Genomic DNA, 26991 nt, shown 5'->3' with positions numbered 1-26991 from the left:
TCATCATTTGTGGTTATTCAGAAAACCCACACTCACCCCAATATGATATTTGAAGGACATATTATTGGTGCCTTCTCAAAAAAAATATATGCATATGACTAACCAAAGTTAGAGCTATAAATTCTAACACTTTATAATGCCCATATGTGTCACAAGGACACTGGGAGAGGATGTTTTAGCTGAGGTTTCACCGGTGTCTCTATGATGGTTGCTGTTGGCAACCAGTCCTATAACAGGCACAGCGAAGGCCTAAATGAGGGCAGGAGTCAGGAAGAGATTGCAGGTAATGGAGGTCAAGCACAACTGATGTCAGGCAGGTGACTGACATCTGATGCAGTCAAACTAAGGGGATCAAGGTTAGAGGCGGGCAGAGACCACAGGTGAAGGCTGGAGACGGAACACTGATGGAAATAATTAAAAGCTGCATTTGACAAGGACATCTGAACAAGGTCAAACAAAAACTATGGCAAAATCCAAGGTGAACCCGAGGTTTTCATCTTCAGAAACTTAGTCTTCTTCAACTGGCTCTTTCTTTAGAGTGAGATCTTCAAGTTGCTAGAAGGACTATACTTATCCAGGACATCCTAATCCCCTGTGGAGCCAGTTGACCTTCCTTATTCCTCAAGATGCTGATATCTGGCTCAGCTGAGGAAGAGGAGCTCGCCTTTCACAGGATGTGAATGGGGAGCAGCACTGATGTCTTTTGGAACCTCAGAGGGAGGGGATGGAGAAATGGTCCACTTACTGACTGATGGAGTCATCCTCTGGGGATCTTGGAGCTAGAACTGGGACGAGAATATGAATCTGAAGTGAAAATCATCCATATCTGTCATTTTTATTGATGATAACCTCGGTATTTCAAGATATTAAAAAATCTGACCATTTCTTTTGTTCTGAAATTTTCCACTAGCTGGAGAAAAGATTAGCTAATGCTGAGACGACTCAGTGAATGCTGATATCCAATCCATTCACTCATTTTTTTTCAATTAGTTTACTAGTCTAGGAAGAGGGTCCAACTTTACAGGTATTTTGCTGAATGATGAAAATAAAGACAAAAATAAAATATGATTCTTGATTTAAGATGATAGCAGTCTACTCAGGAAGGCCTTATCAAATCCCTACAATTTAGTACAATAAGTGCCTATAATTGAGAGAGCAGGTCTTTACTGTGAGGCTTAATAGGTGAGGGAAACTGTGAGAAAGTTCATCGGGGGTGGAGCCTATATATGAATGAGATTGGAGGAGTAGACCTAAATCTGATGCTAGGGGCGTTGGCCATTGGACCTCAGCAGTAGGAGGCATGGTCTGCCTTGTTTTATAGGAAAATTATTTCCACAGCTTTGCTGTGGCCTAAAAAGGAAAGGGGGATTCCCAGTGGACGAAGAAATCAGTTATAATATTGTCAGAACCAGGCTTTAGTTAATCTTGCTGGCTTTAAAAGGGGAATGACAAGTCATGGGGAGTATTACAGGTGACAAATGATAACATGGTACTTGTTTCATATATGAAGGTGGTATTACATATTCCCCAACACTAATTCAAAACATTTATTTCTCCAGCTGTTTTTATAATATTTACTACTATAAATATTATTAAAATATATTTATTACGATAAATATTATAAAATATATCAGACTATAACATATAAATATAGTAATAATCTTTATTATCACCATAATGGACATGCCCTAATATACCCACCCTCTTTCCCCAACTCCTATTATAACAGAGTAAGGCAGCTAATTTCTGGGATTTTTCAGTCTTAGAATATTCTATAGATGACATGTCCTTATCGGCAATTCTCACAAATGATCTCAGTAATTGTTAACCACATGATAGCTAATATTTTCCCTAGCAACCTCTACCCAAATATGAAAGAAGTCTAAAAGAAATATTTACAGTGTATGTTCCCATGAGCAGAATTATGAGTGAACACTGATAATAATTTCAAACAAAACAGAAACATCATTGTCCCCAACTTGGTTGATGTTGATTATTCAAAGCTTGTCCCCATTTCTGCAGATGTGCCTCATTATTATGTATCTCAGGAGTCATTATAACACCTGTGGGCACTTTCCATGTGCAATGAATCTGTGGGGGTAATTCTTTTAAAGGAGGTTAATAACATTAATCCCATTTCACAGATGGGAATACAAGCAACTGGTTTATCATATTTTCTCAAGTCAGATAGTAAATCAGTGCCTCATTAACATTCATTAAAAATTTCATTCCATTCAATTTCAAACTAAGCTCCTTCCCTAAGGCACTTAATTAGTATCAAGAATTTTATGACATCTGCTGCTCACTGATTCATATGTCAGTTGAGCCCAAATATTGTACCACTATGTTAGTGGTACAAGACCTGCCAAGAATGAAGAGTGGGTCAACTGAGGCAGCCTGTGGAAAGTAGTTTAGAATGTATAGGGCTAGCCTTTAATAATAATAGTTAGCAATAGTGATATTTGTGGAGGGCTCCACGTGGGTAAGTACCTGTGTTGACCATATGATCTACTGTTTATAACTCATAGTGGCAACCTCAACCAGAGCCCATTTTTTAAATGAGGAAGCTAAGGATTAGAGAGTGACTTGTAAGGAAGGCAGCCAGTAAGCAGAAAGAGGATTTGGGACTAGACCATCTGAAGCCAAGAGTTCACGGTCTCAATCACTAAGCCAGTGGTTCTCAAATTTTAGTGTGCATCAGAATCATCTGGGAAACTTTCTAAAGCACAGGTTGCTGGGCTCATTCCCAGAGTTGCTGATTGGGTAGGTGTGATGAGGAATCAAACATTTGCATTTTTAACCTGTTCCCAGGGGATGCTGAGGCTGATAGCCCAGCTACCACACATGGAGAACCACTGCTCTAAGTGATGCTTAATGCCATCATCTTTGTGTCCAACACACAGGAGGAAGCCATTCAAAGTTTTTGAGCCAGTGGTGACCTGGCCAGAGTTCTGCTTTTGAAAGATTAATCTGGCAGCTTTGTATAGGGTATGAGAGGACAGATGGCAGCGCAGGAGGTTCCCAGCTAAGACAAGTAGAAACAGAGAGGGGAATAGATGTTGAGAAATATTGGCTCAGTGGAGTGGAGCGAGAGGATTTGCTGATCGATTGAGGAGAAAGGGGTCATTGCAGGTGACTCTCAACTTTTTGGCCCAGGTGACTAGAAGAATTGTTGAGCCATTCATAGAAGTTGAGAGGACAGAAGGGAGATCTACCTTCTTGTGTATTGTGTCTCGGGTTTCCACATAACTTCCTACCATTTGCTCCCTTTATTTATTGCTTTTATTTGTGAGAGTTTTACTGCATTTTCCTTCTTCTTCTCTACCTATGGGACTGATGTAGCCAAAAGGCAACCACAGACATTTGCTCTCTGCTGAGAAGCTGTCCTTATTCTAGAGGATAAGTCTTCAACATCCCCCATCAACGCCTCCTTTCCGGCATGGCAGTGAAGTTCATGCTCTGCTCAAGGATCTTAGTGGAATCTGCTAATCACGACTAAGTTTATGGTTTCTGTGTTGCACCTGCAGCCTATCTGGGGAGCACACTGTCAGTGACGGGGGCCTCATAGTCCATCATCAACAGCGTTCAAAATAATATCTGTTTTTTAAGTTCAAAATTATTGTATTTTTTAAATCTCATGTTTAGCTTTTGTGAAATTTCATTTCCATAAATAAAGTATGGATGGATTTTAAAACACCATTTACCAATATGCATCTTTGAGGAAATATTTAGTTTTCAATTTAAAACAAATTACGTAAACAGTACAATATTTAAAAGTCCTTAAATTGATTTTTTCTAAACTAAAATAATAAGGAAGCTAGAAAAATAGGAAAGAAAACTTCTGAAAATCTCTTTGTAAAATTAATGGTTCTACAAAACAATCCTGCAGAATGTATCTTTAAAAGAACATTTGATGTAATACATGGAATTTTTCCTAAATAAAGGCAGAGATCCAGAAAGAGGATATATTATGGCTGAGATAAACCAAAGATTAACATTTATAATGTTCACCATTCTATTGTGAAATGTTTGTTATCTCTACCTGGATTATGAATGACATTTTGTTTTGTCCCCAAAATTTTCTGAACTAGGATCTCTAGTGTAAAAATATAACAGCATGACATTTAAATATACTTATAGAATTCACTTGCCTCATACTTTGCTGAAAAACTCGAGACCACTTCCCATGATTGCCACCATCTTTCTAGGTCTCTTCAATCCCCCCTAAAACTTCCTTCTTTGGATTAGCAAATCATTGATAAGGACTCACTGTATTTCAGTCGGGGGGCAGGGATATAGTGATCAAATGGGCCCACAGAGCTGGTGAATAGGCCATTTCAGCAAAAAAAAAAATGATACAATTTATATGAGGGGCACAAGATCAGAGAATGAATGAATGAAGTGAGTGAAGGATGTATTTCTACTTAAATATTAAGTGTTTAGAGCCTTGAGAATAAGTAAAAGTTTCTTTCAAAATCTGTGCTCCTCCATACATATGCGATTTCTGCTATGAATCTTAACTACTCCAAAGTCCAGAGTGATTATAAGTCTGTATCCACCTGTTGTTAATCTTCCAAACAGGTAGCTGGATTCCAGACAGAGCCAAACATCCAGGTGAGGGAGATATATCAAGATCCTTCCAAACATAGGCAGCAGAAAGTAATTATCATCTGCCTCAGCTCCTACCCTTCTCCCTTCCCGACTCTCCTGCTGAGAGTCACTGGCCAGGGGTTGTTCTTTTTTTATTCATTCTTTCTTTCTTTCTTTCTTTTTAAATCTGTTTTAGCTGTATTGGAAACTTAGAACAGGTGAAGCATTCAGGCCCGTGATGAATCGGGGCCAGACACAAATAGAAGGCTGTAGACTCAAGGGCTTCAAAGAGAGACATTTAGGGCAGTTCTGTGCTTGGAGCTGCTGCTTGCACTTGCTAACAGCCAGAATCCAAAGGAGGCAGCTGCTGCAAAAGCACATAAATAGAAGAAGCGTGTTCCCAGCGTTCCTATGGGAACCCACCGCAGTTCGGATTACCCGTTCCCTAGACACGGCTTCCTTTCAGCTGGGTGTCTTATATTAAAAGGGAGACCAAGGGGTACACTTCCAGAGTGGTGCTTGGGGGATATTTGTAGTTGGAGTTGCATGACTAATTCTCACAACACAGTATGGAAGGATGACTCCTGAGGATATTATACATTTTAAGAGTAGCATGAAAATGAGGGAAACCTGTCCTTTTTCTTCATGTTCCCAAAATATAAGTGGTTTATTTTTTTAGCCCCTAAGTGTGTGTGTGTGTGTTAGAGAGACAGACAGACAGAGTCAGAGACAGAAATGTCTAAGGAGACAATCCAAGAATAGTATTCATTTTATTCAAATATTCAAATAACATTGGAATATCAATTGTGTGGTTCAAATCTGGATTTAAATTGGTGTTTATACAGGTCCAAAATGAGTTCTCTTCTTACCTTAGCTCCGGACCTCAGTGGAAACTTTGACTGTAAAGGGAATTCAAGATTAGCCTGGGAACCCATAAGACCCAGCACTGCATGATCCAAAGCTTCAAGAGGTTCATGACCAGCAGCACGAATTTCTAACATCAGGTCCAGCTGTCCACTAGAGATTGAAAAATCCAAATTCCCACTGAGAGGGAAGAACCCCATGTGTCCCCTTCACTCCAGCGGATCACAGGGCTCTCTGTAACACGGGGACACTGCAGAGCAAGGAACAATGAGCCCCCTGTGGGTTCCAGTCCTTCTCCTCCCTGTTCCTGGCCAGGTCATCCCCCTCAGGCAAATTACCTGACCTTTGTGCCTTTCAGTTTCTTCACATTAACAATAATTCATCATCATCATAATACCCATCCCACCTACCGGGAAGATTAAATGTTAAATTAATGTGAAATAGATATTCCAGCACCTATGATTTAAAAAAATATATTTTTATAGACGTTACCCTAACTGATACTGCTGTGAAACGTATGGCTTTGTAAGGACAGTATTACAGAATTGTAAGTGCCGTAATTGCGTCCTGCTATATTCACTGGGTTATATATCTCAGAGGACAAAGGCATTTCTCTCAAGCCATGGTTCCAAAGGCATGGGTGAATTTGGAATTCTTGCTCTCACTAGAGAAGGGTTTTTGAAAAAGTTTGACATATGCCCACTGTGGCCAAGCCACAATTACAATCAAGTAATTTTGGCTGCAGTGTCCACAAAGCTCCAGTAAATTGTTCTATGTAAAAAACTTTAAAACATACAGTAACTATGTGGTAACTGGCCCCAGATAGTACTTGGGAGCACGAGGAAGAGCCTTGGGTATTTAGGCAGCCTGATCTCTGCCCCATTGAGCTGGTGATGGGAACCGGCAGAGGGGATGTCGTGTGGACCTTCCGCTCATTTAATTATATAAGTGTTTTATTTAACACAGGCTGTGGGCTGAGCACTGGGGGAGACAGCAAGTAAACAAAGCAACGATCAACAATGTCGGGCTCTTCCAACAGGAGGGGCAAAGCCGCTACACCTGGCACTGTGTGGACACCAGGGCTGCTGCCTGGTCCCACTGGCTGTGGCAAGACCTGTGGTAGGACTAAGTGATGCACACTTACCTATGTGGAGGGCTCCACCTAGGTAAGTACCTGTGTTGACCATATGATCTACTGTTTATAACTCATAGTGGCAACCTCAACCAGAGCCCATTTTTTAAATGAGGAAGCTAAGGATTAGAGAGTGACTTGTAAGGAAGGCAGCCAGTAAGCAGAAAGAGGATTTGGGACTAGACCAGGGGTGGGCAAACTTTTTGACTCGAGGGCCACAATGGGTTCTTAAACTGGACCGGAGGGCCGGAACAAAAGCATGGATGGAGTGTTTGTGTGAACTAATATAAATTCTGTGGTTTATATTAGTGACTCACTGAGGGGCCTCCACAAAGCCATTCCTATTCAAAAATTGTACAAGAAAATGTATTATCAAAAAGCCACAATCTCTCTAGAAAGAAGCTCATAAAAGATTTCCCATTATTCTCAGTCTGGAGGCTATGCGCATTCTTTAATTTAATAAATTCACTTGTTTAGCAGATACTTATCCAGATCTTGCACTTCTAGGCTCTGTCATACAGCAGCAAATACACAAATAATCTCTGCCCTCACCGAGCTATTGTTCTAGTGGAGGAGAAGAGTGATAGACTTTTTTAAAGTAAATTATGCAGTATATTAAAGCAGGGGTGTGGGATAAAGGAGCGCAGAAAGAGATGTGCTTCTTGCAATTTTAAACAGCATGGTCAGAGAAGGCCTCACCCAGAAGTAACATTTGAGCAAAGATGTAAACACAGTGAAGGAGAAAACCACAGGCCCCTGGGGGAGAACTTCCAGTTTGTGGGAACAGTGAGCACCAATTTCCTGAGGCGAGATGAAGTCTGTGAACTAGGGGGAAAGCCGGGAGACCAGAAGGAGCAAAGTGACCATAGAGGAGAGGAATAGGAGACAAAGCGGAGAAACCCTGGGGGTGGGGCCGATTGTGAAGGAGGTGCAGGCCATGGGGAGGACCTGGGCAGTTACTGAGGCCCAGGTGCTGCCACTGCAGGGAACTGAGCAGTGAAGCGACAGGATTAGGCTGCTTTCTGAAAGGATCATTCTACTCGTTGTACTCTACGGCACTGAGAGGTATGGTAGGCAATTAGTTTGCTCTTTAAACCTGCTTCCCTCTCAATCAATTATTTAATAAGTATTTTATTTAACATGGGCTGTGGGCTGAGCACTGGGGGAGGAAGCGAACAAAGCAGTGATCAACAATGTGGTCAAGAACATCCTGAAGAGGGCAGCTAACCAAGTGTTGGGAAGAAGGAAGCTGCAAAATGAGTACCATTATTCAATGGAAAAAGAAAAAGGAAGAATGTTTTAGGCAGAACTGGTAATGAGAATGGGAGTAATATGTCTTGGGATTCTTTTACATCATTTTCATGTATATCATTGCACAATCCACCCCAAATCCTACATCTGTGATAGGTACTATTATTATCCACCACTGTACAGAGAGGGAAAATGGGGCACGGGAAAGTTAATTAACTTGGTCAAAAGCTACAGCTGGGAGTGCAGGTGCCAGTACTGGAAGCCTGACTCTGTCTGACTCAGACCTTGTGCTCCTAACCACTTGGCAAACCTGCCCAGGGACCGGTGCTGAGAGATGAAGCTGGAGAAATGACCAGGACTGCAGTTCTACCAAATTCGTTATTTAAATGTATTGAGAACATATTCTGTGCCGGGCCTCAAATGCCAGGGCTACAGAGATCAATAACAAAGCATAGCTCCCATTCTGAAGGAATGTGCAGTCTGGTGTGCCACATGTCAAGGCTTAATAAATACCAAAGCAAAACTGACCATGGAGGCCCAGCAGTGCGGAGGCTCAGAGCACTTCTTACAGAACCCAGTCATGTTCCTGCCAACACAATACCAACCCCTGGTGGCCCCAGAATTCAAAGAAGGACACAGCACGTCACAACAGAGTGGGTAGGAATGTATCCCCCCCACCCCTTGCCCTTTATTGGCAGGAGAAGAGTTTTTTCCATGAGAGCAAGGCACCTTAGCAACATAATACCATTTTGCTATTCAGGGTCTGACAGCAAAGAATACACAGAGGAGAAGGGGAAAGCTTTGGTGGTGTGTGATGAGGCGAAAGGTCCCAGAGGTTTGGCTTACATGCACTTGTAACATTACAACAAACATTGCTGGTAATTTGTAACCTCCTTAGGGTTTTTCAAATGGTTTGTGAAGATCAATGTTCTGCATGTTCAAAGAGTTTAGGGAGTTTTCAACCTTCCCATCCAGACTGGCCTGTCATAAAGAACAAAAGAACATGGAATTTCTTGCAGGGATCTGAATTCACACAATGGAGCCTAGAGATGTAACATCATCAAAGATGGACTTTGAACTTTCATCAAATCGAAAGGAGAAACGAATATGTACTCCTTTATAGGTGCCTATCTAGTTGCTACTTTTATCTTTAATCAATAAAATTGGACTTTTGATTTTCATTTATGTACCCACACAGTGGCCATTATTATAAAGTAGTAGTTAAAAGCTTGGGCTTAGATGGATCTGAATTCAAATTCAAGTTCTACCATGTATAAGCCATGTGAGCTTGGGCAAGTTAGTTGGGCTCTCCAAGCTTCAAATATCTCATTTATAGGATGAAAATAAGAATATATAGTGTTGCCGTGAGGATTAAGTGAGAATACAATTTGTGCATGTCTGATATACAGTAAACACTGAATAAATGTAAACTATGTATTTTTTCCTTTTGCTGTTAGCACATTCATTTTAGTCTTTATTATTCAACTTCTAGGAGAAACAAATTGAAAGGTGAGTGGAGATTCTACTTCCATTAAGATAGAATTGTTTGGCCCCAAAGTGGAAGGCCCCTTAGGGCAGAACCCATATCGGGTTTACCTGTTGCTCTAAAGGAGAGGTTGATAAACTATGGCCCATGGGCCAAATCCAACTCCCAGCCTGATTTTTTTGTTTGTTTGTTTTTTTTATTTTATTTTAGTGGAATACAGCCTCACTCATTTGCTTACACATTGTCTATGTCTGCTTTTGTGCTACAACAGCAGAGTTGAATACTTACATCAGAGACCATACAATCTGCAAAGCCTAAAATATTCACTCTCTGACCCTTTCCTGGAAAATTGTTCTGACCCCTGCTCTAGAAACATAAAACATCCATTCTCTCCAAGTCACATAGCTCTAAAACTGCACACATTGGAAACTCATCTCCCCATGGAAAAATATAAAGGCTACCTTCCAGGAGTCAACACATTTATTCTGACTAGTCATTGCCAGAGGCTGAGTGAGGTCCCAGAGAGTACAAGGACTAATAAGGGTCCGTTCCCATGAACAATCCAGAGTCCAGTTGTGGATCAGATGAATATGCATCATGAGATAAGTTCTGTGCCAATGATGAGAGCAAATCGTTGCGTCAACACTGAGGCCACTGTGGTTGCGCCTCCTTTTCCACGGGGCCATCACTCTGACAGAAGAGGTGAAGTTTGAACAGAGACTCTCTCCACTGTGCTCGGTTTCACTTTCCTATCTGTAAGACTGCCCGGAGAACCACTGGATGCATGATGAAGGCTATAACAGAGAATCATTCTCAGATTTCCCTGGCAATGATGTGGAAGGTGATATGGGCTGGACAGGGAATAGGAACTGGTAGACTTCTGCAGAGTTCACTGCTCTAATGCATGCAACAGTCATAGAATACAGCTTGTCCCTGAGAGTGGCTAAAGACATGGAAGGAGGTTGCTCTAGCCGGTTTGTTCAGTGGTTAGAGCATCAGTGCACAGACCAAAGGGTCTCAGGTTTGATTCTCGGTAAAGCGCACATACCTGGTTGCAGGCTCTATCCCTGACCCTGGTCAGGGTGCGTGTAGGAGGCAACCAATCGATGTGTTTCTATCACATTGATGTTTCTCTCCCCCCACCCCATCTCTCTAAAAAATCAATGGAAAAAAAATGTCCTTGTGTGAGGATTAAAAAAACAAACAAAAGAAAAGAAATGGAAGGAAATTGGCCAATAAATTATAGGCAAATAAACAAAGATAAACATGAAGAAAGTTTCGTCGTTCATTTATTCAGTAATTTATTTAATACATATGTATTTGGTACCTACTACATGACAATTAGTTTAATGCACTAGGGATCAAGGTACATTAATAAGCAAGATGCTGTTATACAAATGATATTTGAGTCAGGAGAGGCGGGCCATCTTAATTTAACTTCCTCCAAAAACAAGGATTTGAGCATAAATTGCTTTTTTGGGACATGATTTCAAAAGCATAGTAAGGAAGAAGAAGGAAGAAAAGTAAATAAGGGGTATGTTAATGAATAAGCCACTGCTATGGGTAACCCAGGCTTAACCTCATTTTGCAACCCCCAGGGGAATAGAACATGCCTTAGAATTGTCAAAGGAACATTAGCTCCCTCTGCCCTCCTTTAAGAATAGAGACACAGGAAACAATGAGGGTGTATAGAAACCTCTGAAGGTGACTTTTGAAGTAGTTCAGGTCTATAAACAGTACTGTATCTGCCTACACAGGTGACAAATGATGAATACATATATAAGAAACCTGAGATGGTGATAAATGCTATCCGACAAGGCAAACAGGTTGGTGGGATAAACCGTGACTGAAAGGCAAGCTTAGATGAGGTGGGTAGAATAGAAAAAACAAGGAAGACCATGGGGAAAAGCATTCAGGAGAACTAAAAAGCAAGTGTAGAGTTCATATGGCAGGAACAAAGAGAAGAAATAGAAGGTGAACAGAGGGTAGGAGGCAGGGGCAGAGTCATACAGAATAAAGTCCCAGGTAGACAAGAAGCCAGACCACAACGGCTTTACCAACCCAGACAAAGCATTAGGATGTCGTTCTATACATGTTGACTGGTCACAGGGATTGTGAGCAGGGACATAACATGTTGTGATTAACATTTTGTTGTTGTTGTTAATACTCATCTGAGGATATTTTTTTTCCCATTGGTTCTTAGAGAGAGTGGAAGAGAGAGGGAGAGACAGAGAGAAACATTGATGTGAGAGAATCACATCAATCAGTTGCCTCCTGCAGGAGCCCTGACCAAGGCCTGGGCCAGGGAGGAACCTGCAACCAAGGTACGTGCCCTTGTCCCGAATCGAACACAGGACCCTTTAATCCACAGGCAGACATTCTCTCCACTGAGCCAAACTGGCTAGGACTGATTAACATTTTTAAAAGTTCATCCTTGTTGCTCTTCTCTCTTTCCTTCTCTTCTGTTCCTAAACAGTTTAGTCCACAAGCCATTAGACGGCTGGGCAAGGTCAGCCTCCCCATGGGGGACAGAACAGGATATCTGACTCTGAGGCAGGTGCAGAGAATATCTATGAGGATGGTGAGGATGGTGGGTGGCAGCTACATGGCATGATGTGTTGGAGCCAGAGCTGGAAGAGGAAAGGGTCTCCACAGGGGCTTGGGGCTGCCCAGCCAAGGTTCTAGAATCCAGGTACGGCAAGGAACCTGAGCAGAATGAGGAACATCGCTCAGTGCTGAGTTCTGGAGCCCAAGATAGATGAGGAGGGCAGGCAGGTGGGGAATAGACCAAAGAAGGGTGTTAGAACACAGGGGGGCAAGAAAGGCATCCACATATTGGAAACAGTGGGTATGGGATGTTGGAGCCCGCGTGGGATAAAGGAGGTATCCGTGTGTGTGTGTGTGTGTGTGTGTGTGTGTGTGTGTGTGTGTGTTGAGGGATGGGATTGTGACAGCAGTGGAAGATTTGTACATTCAGAGGCATCGATTAAATAAGTAAATACATTAAGAGGTGTGGGAACCAGGTTTCTAATCATCTGAGAAGAGTCGTATAGATACGGAAAGGGAGAAAACTGGAATGGACCCTGTGATGTTGATTGGAATTGGAGATATGGGTATGAATTTATAATTTGGGAGGAGGGAGAGATCTAAAAATGTTTACACATGGATGATATCCATGCATGTTGTCCAGCTTTGCCTACTTGATGAGAAGGCCTGGGAGCAGCAACACTTCAAACAGCAAAGAGCACACCAAGCACCTAGATTGTGATTGCTAAATTCCCCACCCAAAGGAAACAGTGTTTTGAAGAAATGGCAGATTCCAAGGTTGGGACAAGGAATGTACAAAACAAGCCAGGAACGTCTTATGTGGGAAAGTAAAGAGGTACTCAGGGAAAGATGGGTGTATCTCAAAGGGAGAGCTGCTCGATTTCCTAGGTCTTTACACATACCTCTATGTAGCCCTGCCCCTGTCCCCTGGAACCCCCTTCCCTGGGGACTCTTTCTTGTCCTTTTCCTATGTGTGAGAAGGTACCTCTTAGAGCAAGTACCAGGTTCCCAGGTACTGAAATCCATCTGTACATGCTCACATCATGCTTACATCACTATCTACCCCCGAGAGTAGAATCCATGCTCATCACGCTCATATCTGTACCCTTAGCACTTAGCATAGCACCTGACATTGTGCTTGACAAACAACATTGGAGAGAGAAAGACAGATGAGGTTATAGAAATCGTTTCTAGAGCCAACAGAGTTAAGTGGGGGAAGCAGGAGATTTGGAGGCTGCTTGGCCTAGGTTTGAGTTACAGCTGTGTGACCCTGGACAAGACTTAAACTCTCTGAGCCTGCTTTCCTTCACATGTAAATGGGTTGTCAGGTGGAGCCAATGTAATAAAGTTTGTAAGGCACTTAGCGGATACATGGCAGATTCTAGTTTCTTTCCCCCTCTTAAAAATAAGAATAAAAGCCACCAAAGAGGACTAGAAGTTCAGGACTCTAGGTTATATTCCTGACTTCACTGTAAACTTGATAGATGAACCTGGATACGTTATTTTACTACACAAGGCTTCTTGGTAAAGTGAGATGTGGAAAAGTGAAGGAGTGAGGAGTGGGCTTTATGACCATCCTGCTACCAAGATCTCAGAGCTCTAAAATTGTAAATGCTTTCTCTTTTTTTTGGATGATGAGTACACAAGGTAAAGGTTAAGAATTTAAAGCATGTTCCTCAATTTTAGTAGTCAAGGCATGCGAAGTCCATCTTATGCTGGATCGTACCATTGACTCATTTATACCTGCTTAAAGTATAGGTAACTTGAGAAGTGTTGGTGGTGTTAAGCTACTGTTGAGCATATTAATAATTTATGAGCCATCAAGGAATTAACACACATTTTCAATTCTCACTGCATTTTTCCTTATTCATAATTCTTTGCCTAATTGCTTTTTCCTTTAAAAATGGGGGAGCTGAGACCTTGGATGTTTGCCTAATGGCTCAAACACGGCTGTGACCCATTGCCAAGTCTTTTAGTCCTTTTATAGCCTGGGGACATTTGCCATTGAAAGAAAGCTGATGGGTTTGATTTTCCTGAAAGAGATATTTTGTACTGAACTCTGACCCCATTAAATACTTTGGCCATTGCCCATTCACTGTAATGAGAGCAATAAATTTGTTTTAATTTAGGACATTATCAAGTAGGGAATATTGACAAAGACAAAATAATGTTTTGAAAACAGCCAGAATGAAATCATGAATAAATAAAACATATTGAGCTTAGCTGATAAATTAACAAATGCTTATTCATAAGAGTCTGACGGACTATTTCAAAGTTAGGCCAAAGGTGATCCTATTTCTAATGGAGTCTCTTTAGGCCATAGAAAGGTGTGCTGCACAGAAAGACATTGCAAAGCCTCAGTAGGCATTTGTCCCTCTGACAGATCTGTTTTAAATAGATCTATTTATTTTCAGCTGAATGCCAAAGGGAACAGCCAGATGACTCTAGTAGCCTTTTCTATGACAAGGCATTTATTTTCCTTGTGTAAACACCTTTATTAGGGATCTCAGAGGGCTGTTTCTTCCACCTTTCTTTATATTAGTCGTGTAGATATTAGTGTCAAAAGAACTGAAATTCTGGTTAGAATGTTACTTGTATATGTTTCCTTTTGAGTGAGAGAAATGACTCCTAACTTGGATATATTCCTCATGAGGAAGGGGAAGGAAGGGGATAGGGTGCATTGATGCTCATGCTAATATTTTCATGTAGGTAACATCATTTTGACAAATGGCCAAAAGAAACAGCAAACCGCCCAGCATATTTACAAAGCTGTGAGGCCTTGGGTATGTTGCCTTATGCAAAGTCCAAATGGCTAAATCTTCCAGGTTACAGGAAGCCCGAGGGCTTTTCAGCTGCATACAAACTAATTGGGCCAACTTGAGTGAAAGAAGAATTTGCCTGAAGTCTTTAATCATACTGGTAACCTAACAGTTTTCTGTTCAACATAGCTCAAGGCAGTATTTAGGAGAAGGGGTCCATGCAAGATCAGCTCAGGAAAGCTTACACGAGATCAAAAACACACACTCTGTATTTTCTAAAAGAAAGTGTCTCATGTTTTGGCACCACTGCACAGGGACAGGCAAGCTGATGTTGGACAGAAAGAAAGGAACATGTTTTATAAGATCTAGCAAAACATGAAAAAGCTGATATGCTTTCTGATATGATGAGGAATGTTTCTCTGTGAGAAATTGAATGTTCATCTTCATATGCAAAAGGCTCAAAACTCTGTAACTTATCACTAAGTCAGTGAGCTCCCCATATGGTAACAGACCAATAGTTTGACATATGCTATGTATGATTAAATGTGGTGTGTTTTAATAAAATAAACTGATGAACAAAAAAGATCCAGAGACATAAAAGCATGGAACAGACTGTTCAATCTCAAAGGAAGGCAGGGGTGGGTGGGTGAGTGGAAAAAGATTAACCAAAGGACTTGTACCCATGTATGCATAACCCATGGACACAGACAATGGGGTGAAGGTCTGGGGCGGGAGGTGGGGGCAGGCTAGAAGGGGTTAATTGGGGGCAAAGGGGGACATATGTAATACTTAAAGATAAAAATTTCTTTTTTAAATGTAGTATGTTTTAGAAGAAAGAGCATGGACTAGAAATTTGAAGATCTTTTGTTCATGTTCTGGTTTGCCTCTTACTCTGTTATGCACATTATTCAAACTTTCTGAGCCCAACTTTCCACCTGCATAGAATGGAAGTAAAATTAATGCCTTCCCAGACACCTCATTTTTACCTCATAAAGTAAAAATGTTTTAAGCTAATCAATAGAAAAATATGTGCAAGCTATAAAGCCCTCTGCAAATCTAAGAAATTATTATTATTATATCATTATGATAGAAGTCATTGCTCCAAGTCTTTACTTTTTATGCAGTAGCTATAATTTCACTCTTGCTTTCAAGCCATGTGCAATTCACCAAACCTAAGTCCCCAGCTCTGCAAAAACCACACTTGGACAAATGTGATAAAAATGGACTGTATGCCCATCTGAAGTCTTCTCTGGAATGCAATTCAGTCAGAAGCCATTATGGCACTAGCAAATATTCTGAGAATTCATGAAATCTCACAGCCAAAACCATGATTCATTGCTCCAATGCCAAAAGCATTTGGCAGGCTGTATTTGGAAGTCACAATACTGGCTACTTTTGAGGCCTGAAATGGGTCCAGGTGGACTCACTGTGGAACTGCCTGCTATCACCCTCTAGGGAGATGGCACCAGAAGTCCTCAGCGTCTCTTTCGACAGAATTTTCCTTCTTTCCTCTTGGGCCTTGGTTAACAACATACCTTTCTGGATTAACAGATAACATCATGTTTTAGGGTTTTTCCCCACCCCTCGGGCATTGCAACATAAATATTCTACATGAATCTTATATACAAACTTTGTGAAGCAGTCCGGATTTTTCAGTACCTAACATGCCATTTAAACCTCTAATGATGGATGTAAGTGAAAGTGACTTCTTCACACTTTTCTTAGGTTCATCCTCAATGGTGGTGTGGTTCTTCCTTTGAAACTGAGCATTAAAGGAGATCGTTCTTTCAAGCAAATAGCACAGTTCAGTTACGGTTTCTTTCTTTTCTTTTTTAGTTTTTGTCATTTTAGTCTGATTTGCAGGAGGAAGTAAGGACAAAATAATCATCTATGATCACTCTACATTTCCTATAAGTCAAATGGAATACATATACACAAAAAGCTACAAACACCGCATGAGTTGTAGTGGTCATGTGTGGCCAGGTATGCTGTGGCATGTGTGTGGGAATCAGGCATTCAGACCTGGCCAAATGTCACACACTTCAGATAAGGAAGATAAAAAAATCCTCTGCCTGAGACGGAACTGTGAAATCTCACTCTGCCTTTCCAAAACATCAAAGCCGGTTTCACAAGTCTACGTGGTTCATGAAAACCTTTAAAGAACCATAGAATGTAAGAGATAGAAGAACCTGGGTTGTCATGTCATCCAGGTGACCACTTACATCCTTCTTACAGCACCCGGGGCCATAAGATGCTCCAAACACAGTTTGAACACTTCCAGGGATTGGAAGTACTCCCTTTAGAACAACCCAATCTGTGTCTGGACAATCCTGTTTTTAGGAAATGGGCTATTTTGTTTTAACTATAACCAATGTCTAAGGCTCAGCTTAACCCTGTGGGTAATGTCACCTACCTGAAGTGTGTACCAATCCTGCATGTCAGCCAGTGACAATCCAGTCTAACCATTTGTTGGCCTGGCACAACTCTCCCTTCTTAGTTACAAAGTGATCAGTGGAAAGTCTGTCCAGGGTCTGTGAAAATCCAGATGTATGTTCAAGCCTATGGATTTCCCCCTTTAAATGTATCCCCACCCAAAAGAAATAAAGCAAATCTAACATGACATCTTTATTCTTACTAAACCCATGATGGTGTCTAGTAATCAGTAATTTGTTTAAGTGTACAGAAAAACTCTGTTTTAATATTTATTTTTTTCTGAAGTTTTGTCTACAAAGCACATTAACCCACTAGTTTAGATTATAGACTCTGCCTTACTCCTGCTTTGAAAAATTTATGCTAGATTTGTAGTATATTCTATCTTCTAGCATTTTTCCCACACTTCATAGCTCTTCTGTAGTTTACATTTACTTCTCATTGGATACTTTTTGCTTAATGTGCTTGCCATGAGCATCATTTTCTCTGCATTCATTGCAGCCAAAATAGCCTCACAATTTCATTTTTAACACACTCCTTGTCTTTGGTCAGGGTGCATAGTTAATTCACAGACCATGGGACTATTTCCAAACGTGCTAGTTTGTGCTGACAAGCCATGGCCTAAATGGCATGCACACATGAATGTATAAATCGTGTATGTGGACTTGGGTGAAAACTATCCTAAGTAACAGACAGTCTGCTGGGTAGTCTACATCTATAAAGCATGGACTGAGAAGCAAGAAATATGTTTTCAATTTTGGTTCTGTTCTTCCTTCTAGATAAATTATTCATTTCCTAGTGCAACTTTTTAGGAGACAATGGCTGATGATTATGCTGATCTTTACATATACATCACAGAGCTTATATGAACTGTTTAGCCTAAAATGACTGAAACATTTTTAGCACTAAAATAAGAGATAGCAATATGATGTGATAGTATGCAAAAGGTAATCTAAGGACCATATTATTCACTTTGAGAGAGAAAATTTCATTCCATTCTCACAAAAAGTATACCTGAAATGACCCATATAATATTATATATTATTCACATATATGCCTCTATATGATATACAGTATCATTTTAGCATAAAGAAGCCTACTAGTTGAATAGTAATATGGAAACACTGCAAAATTGAGTGCCTTTCTTACCTGCCATTAGTTCACATTTACTTTCATTGAATTCATGGTGTAGCTGCATCCCTGGAAATGCTTATTTTCACTGACCACAACTTCAGCAAAGAGAGGTCCTGCTGTTTCTGTTTAAACTCTGGGCTTCTGTGAAACTTCTGCTGACGTTGGGATGCACACGGGTGGAGGACAACTGGTTCCATTGATCAGAGTCTGATTTCTTCTGCTTTGTTTGACTTGGGCATGCTTAGCTTCCATCTGTCTGTCATCCTGTAACAGCAACCAGAGCCAGAGTATGTGGTATCTCTTGGGCAGGAAGGTTAAGTCCCCTGGCACAAATCGCATTCAGCAACTGAATAAATAAGGCAGCTTGAAGATGGGCTTTTATTCATAGGAAACCAGATAGCCTTTTTGATGATAAAATATTTATTCTCTATTATCTTGTTGTTGCCAAGACTACTGTGCATAGCACATTTCTTAAAAGGAACGAGGGTGCTAAAGAGGTTATAGGTATTAGTAGAGTATATTTTATTTTTAAAAATATCCTGAATGACATTCTATTGCCCAGAATTGAGTGTAGTTTGCCATTTAAAGTGGATTGAGGTCACAGCATGTCCCACTTTAAGTCAATACTTTTTATTCTTCCTTTTAATCATTGCTTTCCTCTAAGAAACAGCATTTTTCCTTTATAGCTTAAGAAAGTGAGGCCAGCCCGGCCAGTGTGGCTCAGCAGTTAAATGTCGACCCAGGAACCAAGAGGTCACCAGTTCAATTCCCAGTCAGGGCACATGCTTGGATTACCAGCTAGATCCCCAGTAGGGGTGCGTGCAAGAGGCAGTTGATTTATGATGTTCCTCTTTCATTAATGGTTCTATCTCTCTATCCCTCTCCCTTCCTCTCTCTCTAAAAATCAATAAAAACATATTTAAAAAATAAAAGAAAGTGAGGCCAACCCTGGCTGGTGTGGCTCAGTTCATTGGGCATTGTCCCGTGCACTAAGAGGTTGCTGGTTCAATTCCTAGTCAGGGCACATGCCCAGGTTTCAGGCTTGATCCCCAGTAGAGGGTGTGCAAGAGGTAGGAGGCATGAGGAGGTAGACGATGGATATTTCGAGGTTCTACTCTCACATCAATGTTTCTCTCTCCCCCTCCCTTCCTCTCTCTCTAAATATCAATTGAAAAAATCTTTAAAAAAAGAAAAAATGAGGCCAAACATGGAGTTATTTGTAAAACAGTAAGTGAATTAATTGTGGAAATTTAGAGAAATCTAACTTCTCTGAGTGAACATTTGGCAATAACATTATTTAACATACTTGTATGATTTTAACTATTTATAAAGAGCCAGCTAAGCTTTGTGGGAGATCCAAAGGTCTTAGATAGGACCTCTGCCCCTCAAGAGTATCTGCTTAGTGGGGTTCACTAGCACCCCATGCAGATCATTCTTCACCAAGGCAGGCTTTTAAGCACTGTGAAAGGAATGCAAAGAGCTAGAGGGCATGGGATTCAGACTGGGGGTTTCCAAGAGGACTTTGAGGACATGCTGTCTTTGAGTTGGACTGTGATGAATAATCAAAGTAGATAACATTTATTGAGTGCTTACTAAATGCCAGCACTGTTCAAAGGACTTCAAACTTATTAACTCTTTTCATTCTCATGGTGAACCTTTTAAGACTTGTATTCCCATCTTATAGTTGCTTACATGAGGCATAGAGCAGTTAAATGAATTTGTCAAAGGCCATAGAGCTAGTAAGTGATGGAGTCAGAATTCAAATTCAAGGAGTCTGGCACCAGAATGCTCATCTTCACCACAACATCACACTGCTCCCTGTCAGGGATAAAAAAATACATCGCCAGGTAGATTCAATTATGGGAGCAGCTCAGTTACCGCGTGCAGTAGGGAAAATTCAGGAATGTTTGCAAAGTCCACATCCCATTAGTGCAGCTTGAACTTAGGAAAGGTCGGCGGGGGTGGGGGAGTTGTATAATGCAAGATACATACAAGGAGGATTGGATTTTAGAGGAATTTGAACATCAGCCTGAGGAACTACAGTGGGGGAAGGTGTGTGCATGGTAAGATTTTTGTCACAGGAAGACCTTGTGAAGGGGAGGGTTGAGTGACTGAAGAGAAGGACATCACTTAAGGATCTATTAATTAAATCATTCAAAAACTAATTTTTTTGTGTGTCTTCTATGTTCCAGGCACTGTTCAGAGTGTTGACTATGTAGCAGAAAATAGGGAGACAAGGTAGACAAGGCTTTCAATCTCATTTTGTAAAAGAATATGGACAGTATGTAAATAAATGGATAAATAAGCAAGATAATTTTATGGAATTCTGAAAGAAAGAAATGAGTTGATGTGATGTGATGTGATGGAAAGTGACCATAGGCAGAGGATGGCCACTTTGGAACGGTGGTCAGGGAAGACCTCTCTGAGGAGGTGACATGCCAACTGAGGCCTGGATGGCAGAGGAGCCAGGCATGGGCGAAGGTAGGACAAGGGTCCAGCCAAACAGGATTTGGGTTCATCCAGCATTCCAAGCAGAGTCCATGCAAAAGCTCTGGATTGAGAAGGAGCTTGGAGAGTTGATGGGACGGAAAGGATGCCAAGAGAAGTGCTTAGCACAAGCTGGGGAGTGGCGTACCTGCAGAGGCCTTGTAGAGGAGGGTAAAGCATTTGCATTGTATTCTGGGAAGCCAGCGGAAGGTTTTCAGTAGGCAATAGCTTAATCCGTTGTATATTTTGAAAAGGTCACTCTGCATAGTGCACAGAGATGGATTTTAAGGGGACAGGAGTTAAAGCAAGAAGATCAATTAGGAGCCAAATTGCAGAAGTCCAGACAAGAAAGAGATTATATGGCCTCCTAGATCTTGAGGGAAGAGAGAGATGGATAGATTAAGATTAAATTTTGGAGGCAGAGCTAAAACGTTTTGACTTAGGTGAGAGATGTGAGAAAAAGAAAGGTACCAAGGATGATTCCAAAAAATTTTGGCTTAAGTAACTGAATGATGCAGTGGCAGGAATTGAGATAGAGAGAAGTAGCTTGGGGACAAGATATTGAAACTTCTGCTGTGGACATTGTGAGGGTAGTCCTGGAGATAACGGCAGCTTATTTGAGAATGCTGAAATGTGGATAAGACAGATGGATACAAGACAGATATCTAAGTAACTGACCGATGTGATGAAATATTAGTGTAAGGGTTTTGATAACTTTAGGTTTTGAGTCTGAAGAAGTGGGAAGGTGGCAATGCCATACATCAAAATGATAAAAGGGTAAGAGATGCGTAGGGAAAAGAAGGATTAATTAAGGCCAGGAATCTGGAAGAAAATCCCTTTAGAATAGTGGATCAGCACACATGCTTTGGAATATGAGAAACTTGGGTTTGACTTCTACATGAGCCATTTATCAAACCTGTGTTATTCAATTGCTCCATCCTCAGTTTTCTAATCAATTATTAAAACAAACTCAAAATTATTTAGGTACTTATCCCATCTAAATCAACTGAGGGTCAGAAAGGGTGAGATGCCCAAGGGTACAGCTGGGAATTCTAGCCTACCTGGAGGAGCCAGGATTCACACTATATCTGACTGACTCCAAATAAGTAGCCCTCCTTCCCTCTTATCTACAGGAGATACATTCCAAGATCCTCGATGGATGCCTGAAATCATAGATAGTACCAAACCCTACATATACTATGTGTTTTTCCTATGTATCCATACTTATGATAACATTTACACTATTCTTACACTTTGGGGCTATTTCAGTAAAACAGGGGTTACTTGAGACAAATCCTGGGATACTGCGACAGTAGATCTAACAACCAAGATGGCTACTAAGTGGATAAGGAGAGGGTAGCATATATTGTATTACTGAGGAATTCTACTCCAAGTCATATTCCTTGGGTAAGTGGTTGTACTGGACAAATGGATGATTCAATTTAAGATTCATAGATTGTTTATTTCTGGAATTTTTCATTTAATATTTTTATACTGTGTTTGACCATGGGTCACTGCGACCATGGGAAGCAAAATCATGTATGGTATATGGGGGGACCACTGAAATTCTGAACCCTCCCCTGAATTGGTAAAAAACACGTTTGTTTCAGTTTGCCAGTTCTCTGGGATCTATGCTGAATGAAAAAAATCTGTTTTATAAAAATGTTCGTAGCAAACCACCACCATGGTTTTCACAGTGTCAAACAGTGCATCTCCTTGAATTTTCCAGTGCTGGACAGTGTTCCTCTCAGGGCCTGTCTTTGGAGGAGATGAAGAGAAACCTTCAGTTCTCACCTGTTGACAAATATGGTAAGTGCACACATTCTTCAGACTAATTAAGGAAACTGCCCAGGAAGGTGATATCTATTTGATAACGAGGTGGGCAATTTCTATTTTGTAATAACTAGAAATGAAGGTTGCTTTTAAAATATTACAAAAGTGCAAAGTTCGATCTTGAAGTTGTATAATTCTACATTTACCTTTGAGATTAATAATGCGTGAGAGTGTGTGTGTACATACATGTGTAAATGTGTGTGCAAGTATATGGGAGCATGTGTGCACATGGGAAAATGTACAACCCTTCTTAGGAAAATCATCTCCTGCATCCCGTGACATTTCAAACGCACCGTGTTGCCACTTGACCGAGTGCATGCCTCTAAGTCCCACATCACAGGGATGTAGGGAGGGAAGAAAAAAACAAGAGAGATGAGTTTCTACACTTACATCGTATGTTGGGGGAGTGCTTCCCCTTTAGCAAGCACCCAAGGGTAAAAGGTACACCCAGCCATTCCCTCCAAAAGGTGGAGAGGAAGTAAGGGCCTCACTGATGAGATCCATTTTGCACAGGACTGCTTTAGAAGGAATTAATAAAGCTCGTTGAAATCGTTAACACAGTGCTATGCAGGCCCCTGAAGCCAGAGGGTCGCCCTTATCATCAGCTGCCGTACGAATGTGCTGGGCCCGTGGCGTCCTTTTTCCAACCGCTAAGCCAGAGAGGCTCTGCATTATTTGGAACATTAGCCCTCAGCTTCGGGATCCTCACCAATGCACCCCATCTGCAGAGTATCGCTACCTCAGGCATTGGGAAGCTTTTAAGACACAGAGGGGAGAATTACTCTGGATAGATGCAGACAAACTATGTGGGAACACATTCAAGGAAAGAAACGTTGTGTTTCTGCTCCCAACACATGCACAGAATGCAACTGAGTGCTTTTTATCATCAATTTTACTACACAGTTGGCCAGTCCAGTAGCAGGGGAGATGTTCTCTGAGTGTTACATGTTTGATAGATATAATATCATGTTCTCAAACTTTTACAGATGGGACTGTACAACCACAGAATGTAGGGTACCCCATGAAATGTACGCTTTGACCAGGAGTCTTTCCTTTCATGATAGAGTTTCAAGATGAAGCATCTCTTTGATTCAACGAGCTGTTTCTTAAAGGAAGAAGACTTGGAGTAGAATTCCGCAAGATGGAGAAATAAGACAAAGGGATGCAATAGTACAAAAGTTGCATTTTTCCATGCCTATCTGTACCAAGGGTAAAAGAAAACATGAGGGTATTTAGATGGAGTGGGAGCCCCGGTAGACAAAAAAGATATATTTACTGCCCTCCCCTAGGAACATCAGACTGTGCAAGGAAGAACCCTTTAATTGCCCTCCATTTCTACTTCATAAACCCGCTGTGGTATAACAGCAACTTTATGAACTGTTTCTTCTCCCCCCACCACACCCCAAAGAGCAGGGCTAGAGTTCACCCTAAAGTAACAGAACATGTGCAGACATGGTTCAGTCTTTTCCTAAAGCCTGTGGTCAGATTTCACTTGGGTGCCCCTTATGCTGAGTGGCTACCCAAGAGCAGCAAATCTGTCCTTCAACTCTGGCAATGACACCTTCAATAATAAGTGACGACACCCATGCCCTGCTGATTTTGCTACCCCTCCCAGGAGGAGAGCCTGCCCACGCTGGAGGGAGGTGCGCTCACTATCAGATTTTCATTGGAGTGATGTGGGGAGAGAGGCATGGAGCATTGCAAGGCAGTAAAATCCCTTGTGGTACATCAGAAGGTTGATGACAGTAATAAAAGGATTATGACCTTATTAACACATCTATCCATGCCTGAATGCAGTCACAGTTTCAGGCTGGACAAAAGGAATATTTTTGCTCCAGGGTGTCGATTTTGTTCGAGTCCACCCAGAATTAGGACTCAGGGATGTGTGTCCTGCTTCCCCTCATCTCAGCCGGGGCCAGCCCCACTGAAGGCCGGTCCGCAGCAGCAGCAGCTATGGCTTTCCTCAAGGAGAGTTTATATGCTGCCTAAGAGATTCTGACGGAGATCTTTCTTATGAAAATAAATGTGCCTATCCAGCTGCATATTGCTAGACGTCTTGATGCAAATGTAGATGGCTGAGTCCTGAAAACGCTGCTATCAAATGGGAGCGAAAGCAGCAATAGGTATTGACAAATGTGCCCATTTCCCCAGAAGCAATGAATAGCTTCCTCGCTAGGAATGCAAAGGTAACTGCTTCCCTGCCTTGCCCTGAGTCCTCTAACATAGAGGCCAGATCCTGAGCCACTAGCTTATGTTCTGGACACACCCAGGTCTATTGCTTCCATGAGCATCAAATGCCACTAGTTTTTAGACCTAAGCATTAACATCCACTTAAAAATTGGGCTCTTAGCCCTGCCTGTTTAGCTCCATGGTGGAGCATCAACCTATGAACCAGAGGTCACGGTTCAATTCTGGTCCGGTCTGGGCACATGCCTGGGTTGCAGGCTCCATCCCCAGTAGGGGGCATGCAGGAGGCAACCGATCAATTATTCTCTTTCATCATTGAGATTTTTATCTCTCTCGCTCTCTCTCTCTCTCCCTTCCTCTTTGAAATCAATAAAAACATATATATTTTAAAAAAGAAAAACCAAAAGAATTTTGGGCTCTTAGGTAGGAAAAAACAAACCAGAGCCAACCACTCCAGAGAATGGCTCTTTCCTTTATCCCTCCTGCCACCTCCACCTTCCCTTTTCAGCCATAGTGTTTTAGTGCTCGCTCTGAACCAGACCCTGTACTGACTGACTTCTGTGCCTTACCAACCTGATGAGTAAGTACTACTCTTTCTCCCATTTACAGATAAAGACATGGAGACTTAGAAAGGTTAAGTTGACAAACATCCCAGAACCAGTAAATAGGGAAGCCCATTGTTTAAATCCAGACTTACCTGCCATGGAAGCCCATGTTTTTAGCCGCCATGATACAACATCTTTCTGAACCGTACCCTTCTTTATTCCAAACTCAACATTCCACCTCGCCAGCTTGGATCCAAAGCAGACAGCTAGCATGGATGTTCCTCTGGTCTCAGCTCTCTGTTTTTATTTTAAAATTTGCTTTTGTTTTACAACTGCTTGCCAGCAACCCTTGTCTGGACTCTGTATCCATGAACCAGGAGAAACTGCCTGACAGATGTGCATGGCACTGGGTGAGGGGTGGAGAATAATGGGGAGATGGACTCAAAGGCCAAGTAACAGCTGAACTTCTTTTCTCACGCAGGCTACGTGTCCGATCCCATGAGCCCGATGCATTTGTATTCTTGCCGGAATAGTGGCAGCTTTGAGGACAGCAGCTGACAACATTCTGCATAGACCTAAGGAGAGTGTTTCCCCCAGACAGACACAGCAGTTTCAACCATTGCAGACTTGCTTCCAAATAGAATATTTTACCCTCTAAAATCTCCTTAAATTTGCTTGTTTACACCAGTCCTATTTAATTCCCTAGCACAAGTTGGGCTTTGGATCCGTAGCCAAGGAATGAAATGCAAAAGAACCAAGACAGAATGTACTTGAAGAATTGGTTTTAATTTTGCAAGTGAAAAACAAATGTATGTTGTTACTTGGAGATGGGGCCTAAATCTGTGGTGGGCACAATTATGTTTTCCTAGACTGAATTATGTAGACTTGTGTTTGAGAGGCATGGGTTTGATTTCTTAGAATATTGTTTTATTTTCTTATCTCATTATGTTACTTTTAGTGTGTCCAGTTTGGTGATTAAAGATTCTTTGGTGGCATATAAAATTGGTTCAGAAGTGTGTTTCATTCCAACAAGACTGGTACTAAGTATACCTTCTTTTAGACATATTGGTAGAAAAAAAGCCATGACCTTCAGATAAAGAAACTTGCATAAATATAGCACAACTATTTAGCCTCATTTTCTACATCTTCCCAAGTTCTCTGTGCTCTTCTTGGTCAACCTGTTGTCATCAGGAGCAAGGTGTCATAAATGCAATTGGTACAATCATGAGACTGGCCCACAAATGCAAACCTGCCATTCACACAGAGTCTGACTGACATAGTGCATGGGGAGGGTATCTGAAGTACCCGTTGCCTTCAGAAAATGAGAATTCTGCCCTCCATACTTATTTCAACCAGAAGACAGAACTGCTTCCACCAAACAAAATAGTTTTGCCATTGAAATACAGACTTAGAAAAATAACAGGGAAGAAACCTTAAAAATTCAGTGTGTTGACTACTGCTTTTAATATACATTTGCCAATGATACATCTCATAAGATTAGTGAAGGAAGATTGGGTGTCCTCTAAACCAAGGTTTCTAGATCTCAGCATGATTGACATTGTGGAGGGGATCATCCTTTGTGGGCTCTTCTATGCACCGTGGGATGTTTAATGGCTTTCTGGCTTCTACCCCACCCAGATTCCGGTAACAGCTCCCCTAAAGTGCAACAACCAAAACTGTCTCCAGATGATTCTAAACGTGCCCTATGGGACAAAATTGTCCCAGGTTGGGAACCACTGCCCTAAA

General features: G+C 41.4%; 1 protein-coding gene across 1 annotated transcript in view; it reads left to right on the top strand.

The window, feature by feature from the left end:
- Positions 1–26236, top strand: part of LOC102764883 (serine/threonine-protein kinase TNNI3K) — a 294194-nt gene extending 267958 nt beyond the window's left edge. The window contains exons 22-23 of the mRNA XM_006775922.2: positions 22410–22489; positions 25727–26236. Coding sequence (XP_006775985.1) covers positions 22410–22489; positions 25727–25803 — 157 coding nt within the window. The 3' untranslated portion in view covers positions 25804–26236. The remainder of the gene's footprint in view (positions 1–22409; positions 22490–25726) is intronic.
- The last annotated feature ends 755 nt before the right edge of the window (positions 26237–26991 follow it).

This window comes from Myotis davidii, unplaced genomic scaffold (genome assembly GCF_000327345.1).
Source record: "Myotis davidii unplaced genomic scaffold, ASM32734v1 scaffold128, whole genome shotgun sequence".
NCBI classification, from domain to species: Eukaryota; Metazoa; Chordata; class Mammalia; order Chiroptera; family Vespertilionidae; genus Myotis; species Myotis davidii.
Note: the sequence above shows the minus strand (reverse complement) of the source record. Positions and strands in the feature narration are given on the sequence as shown.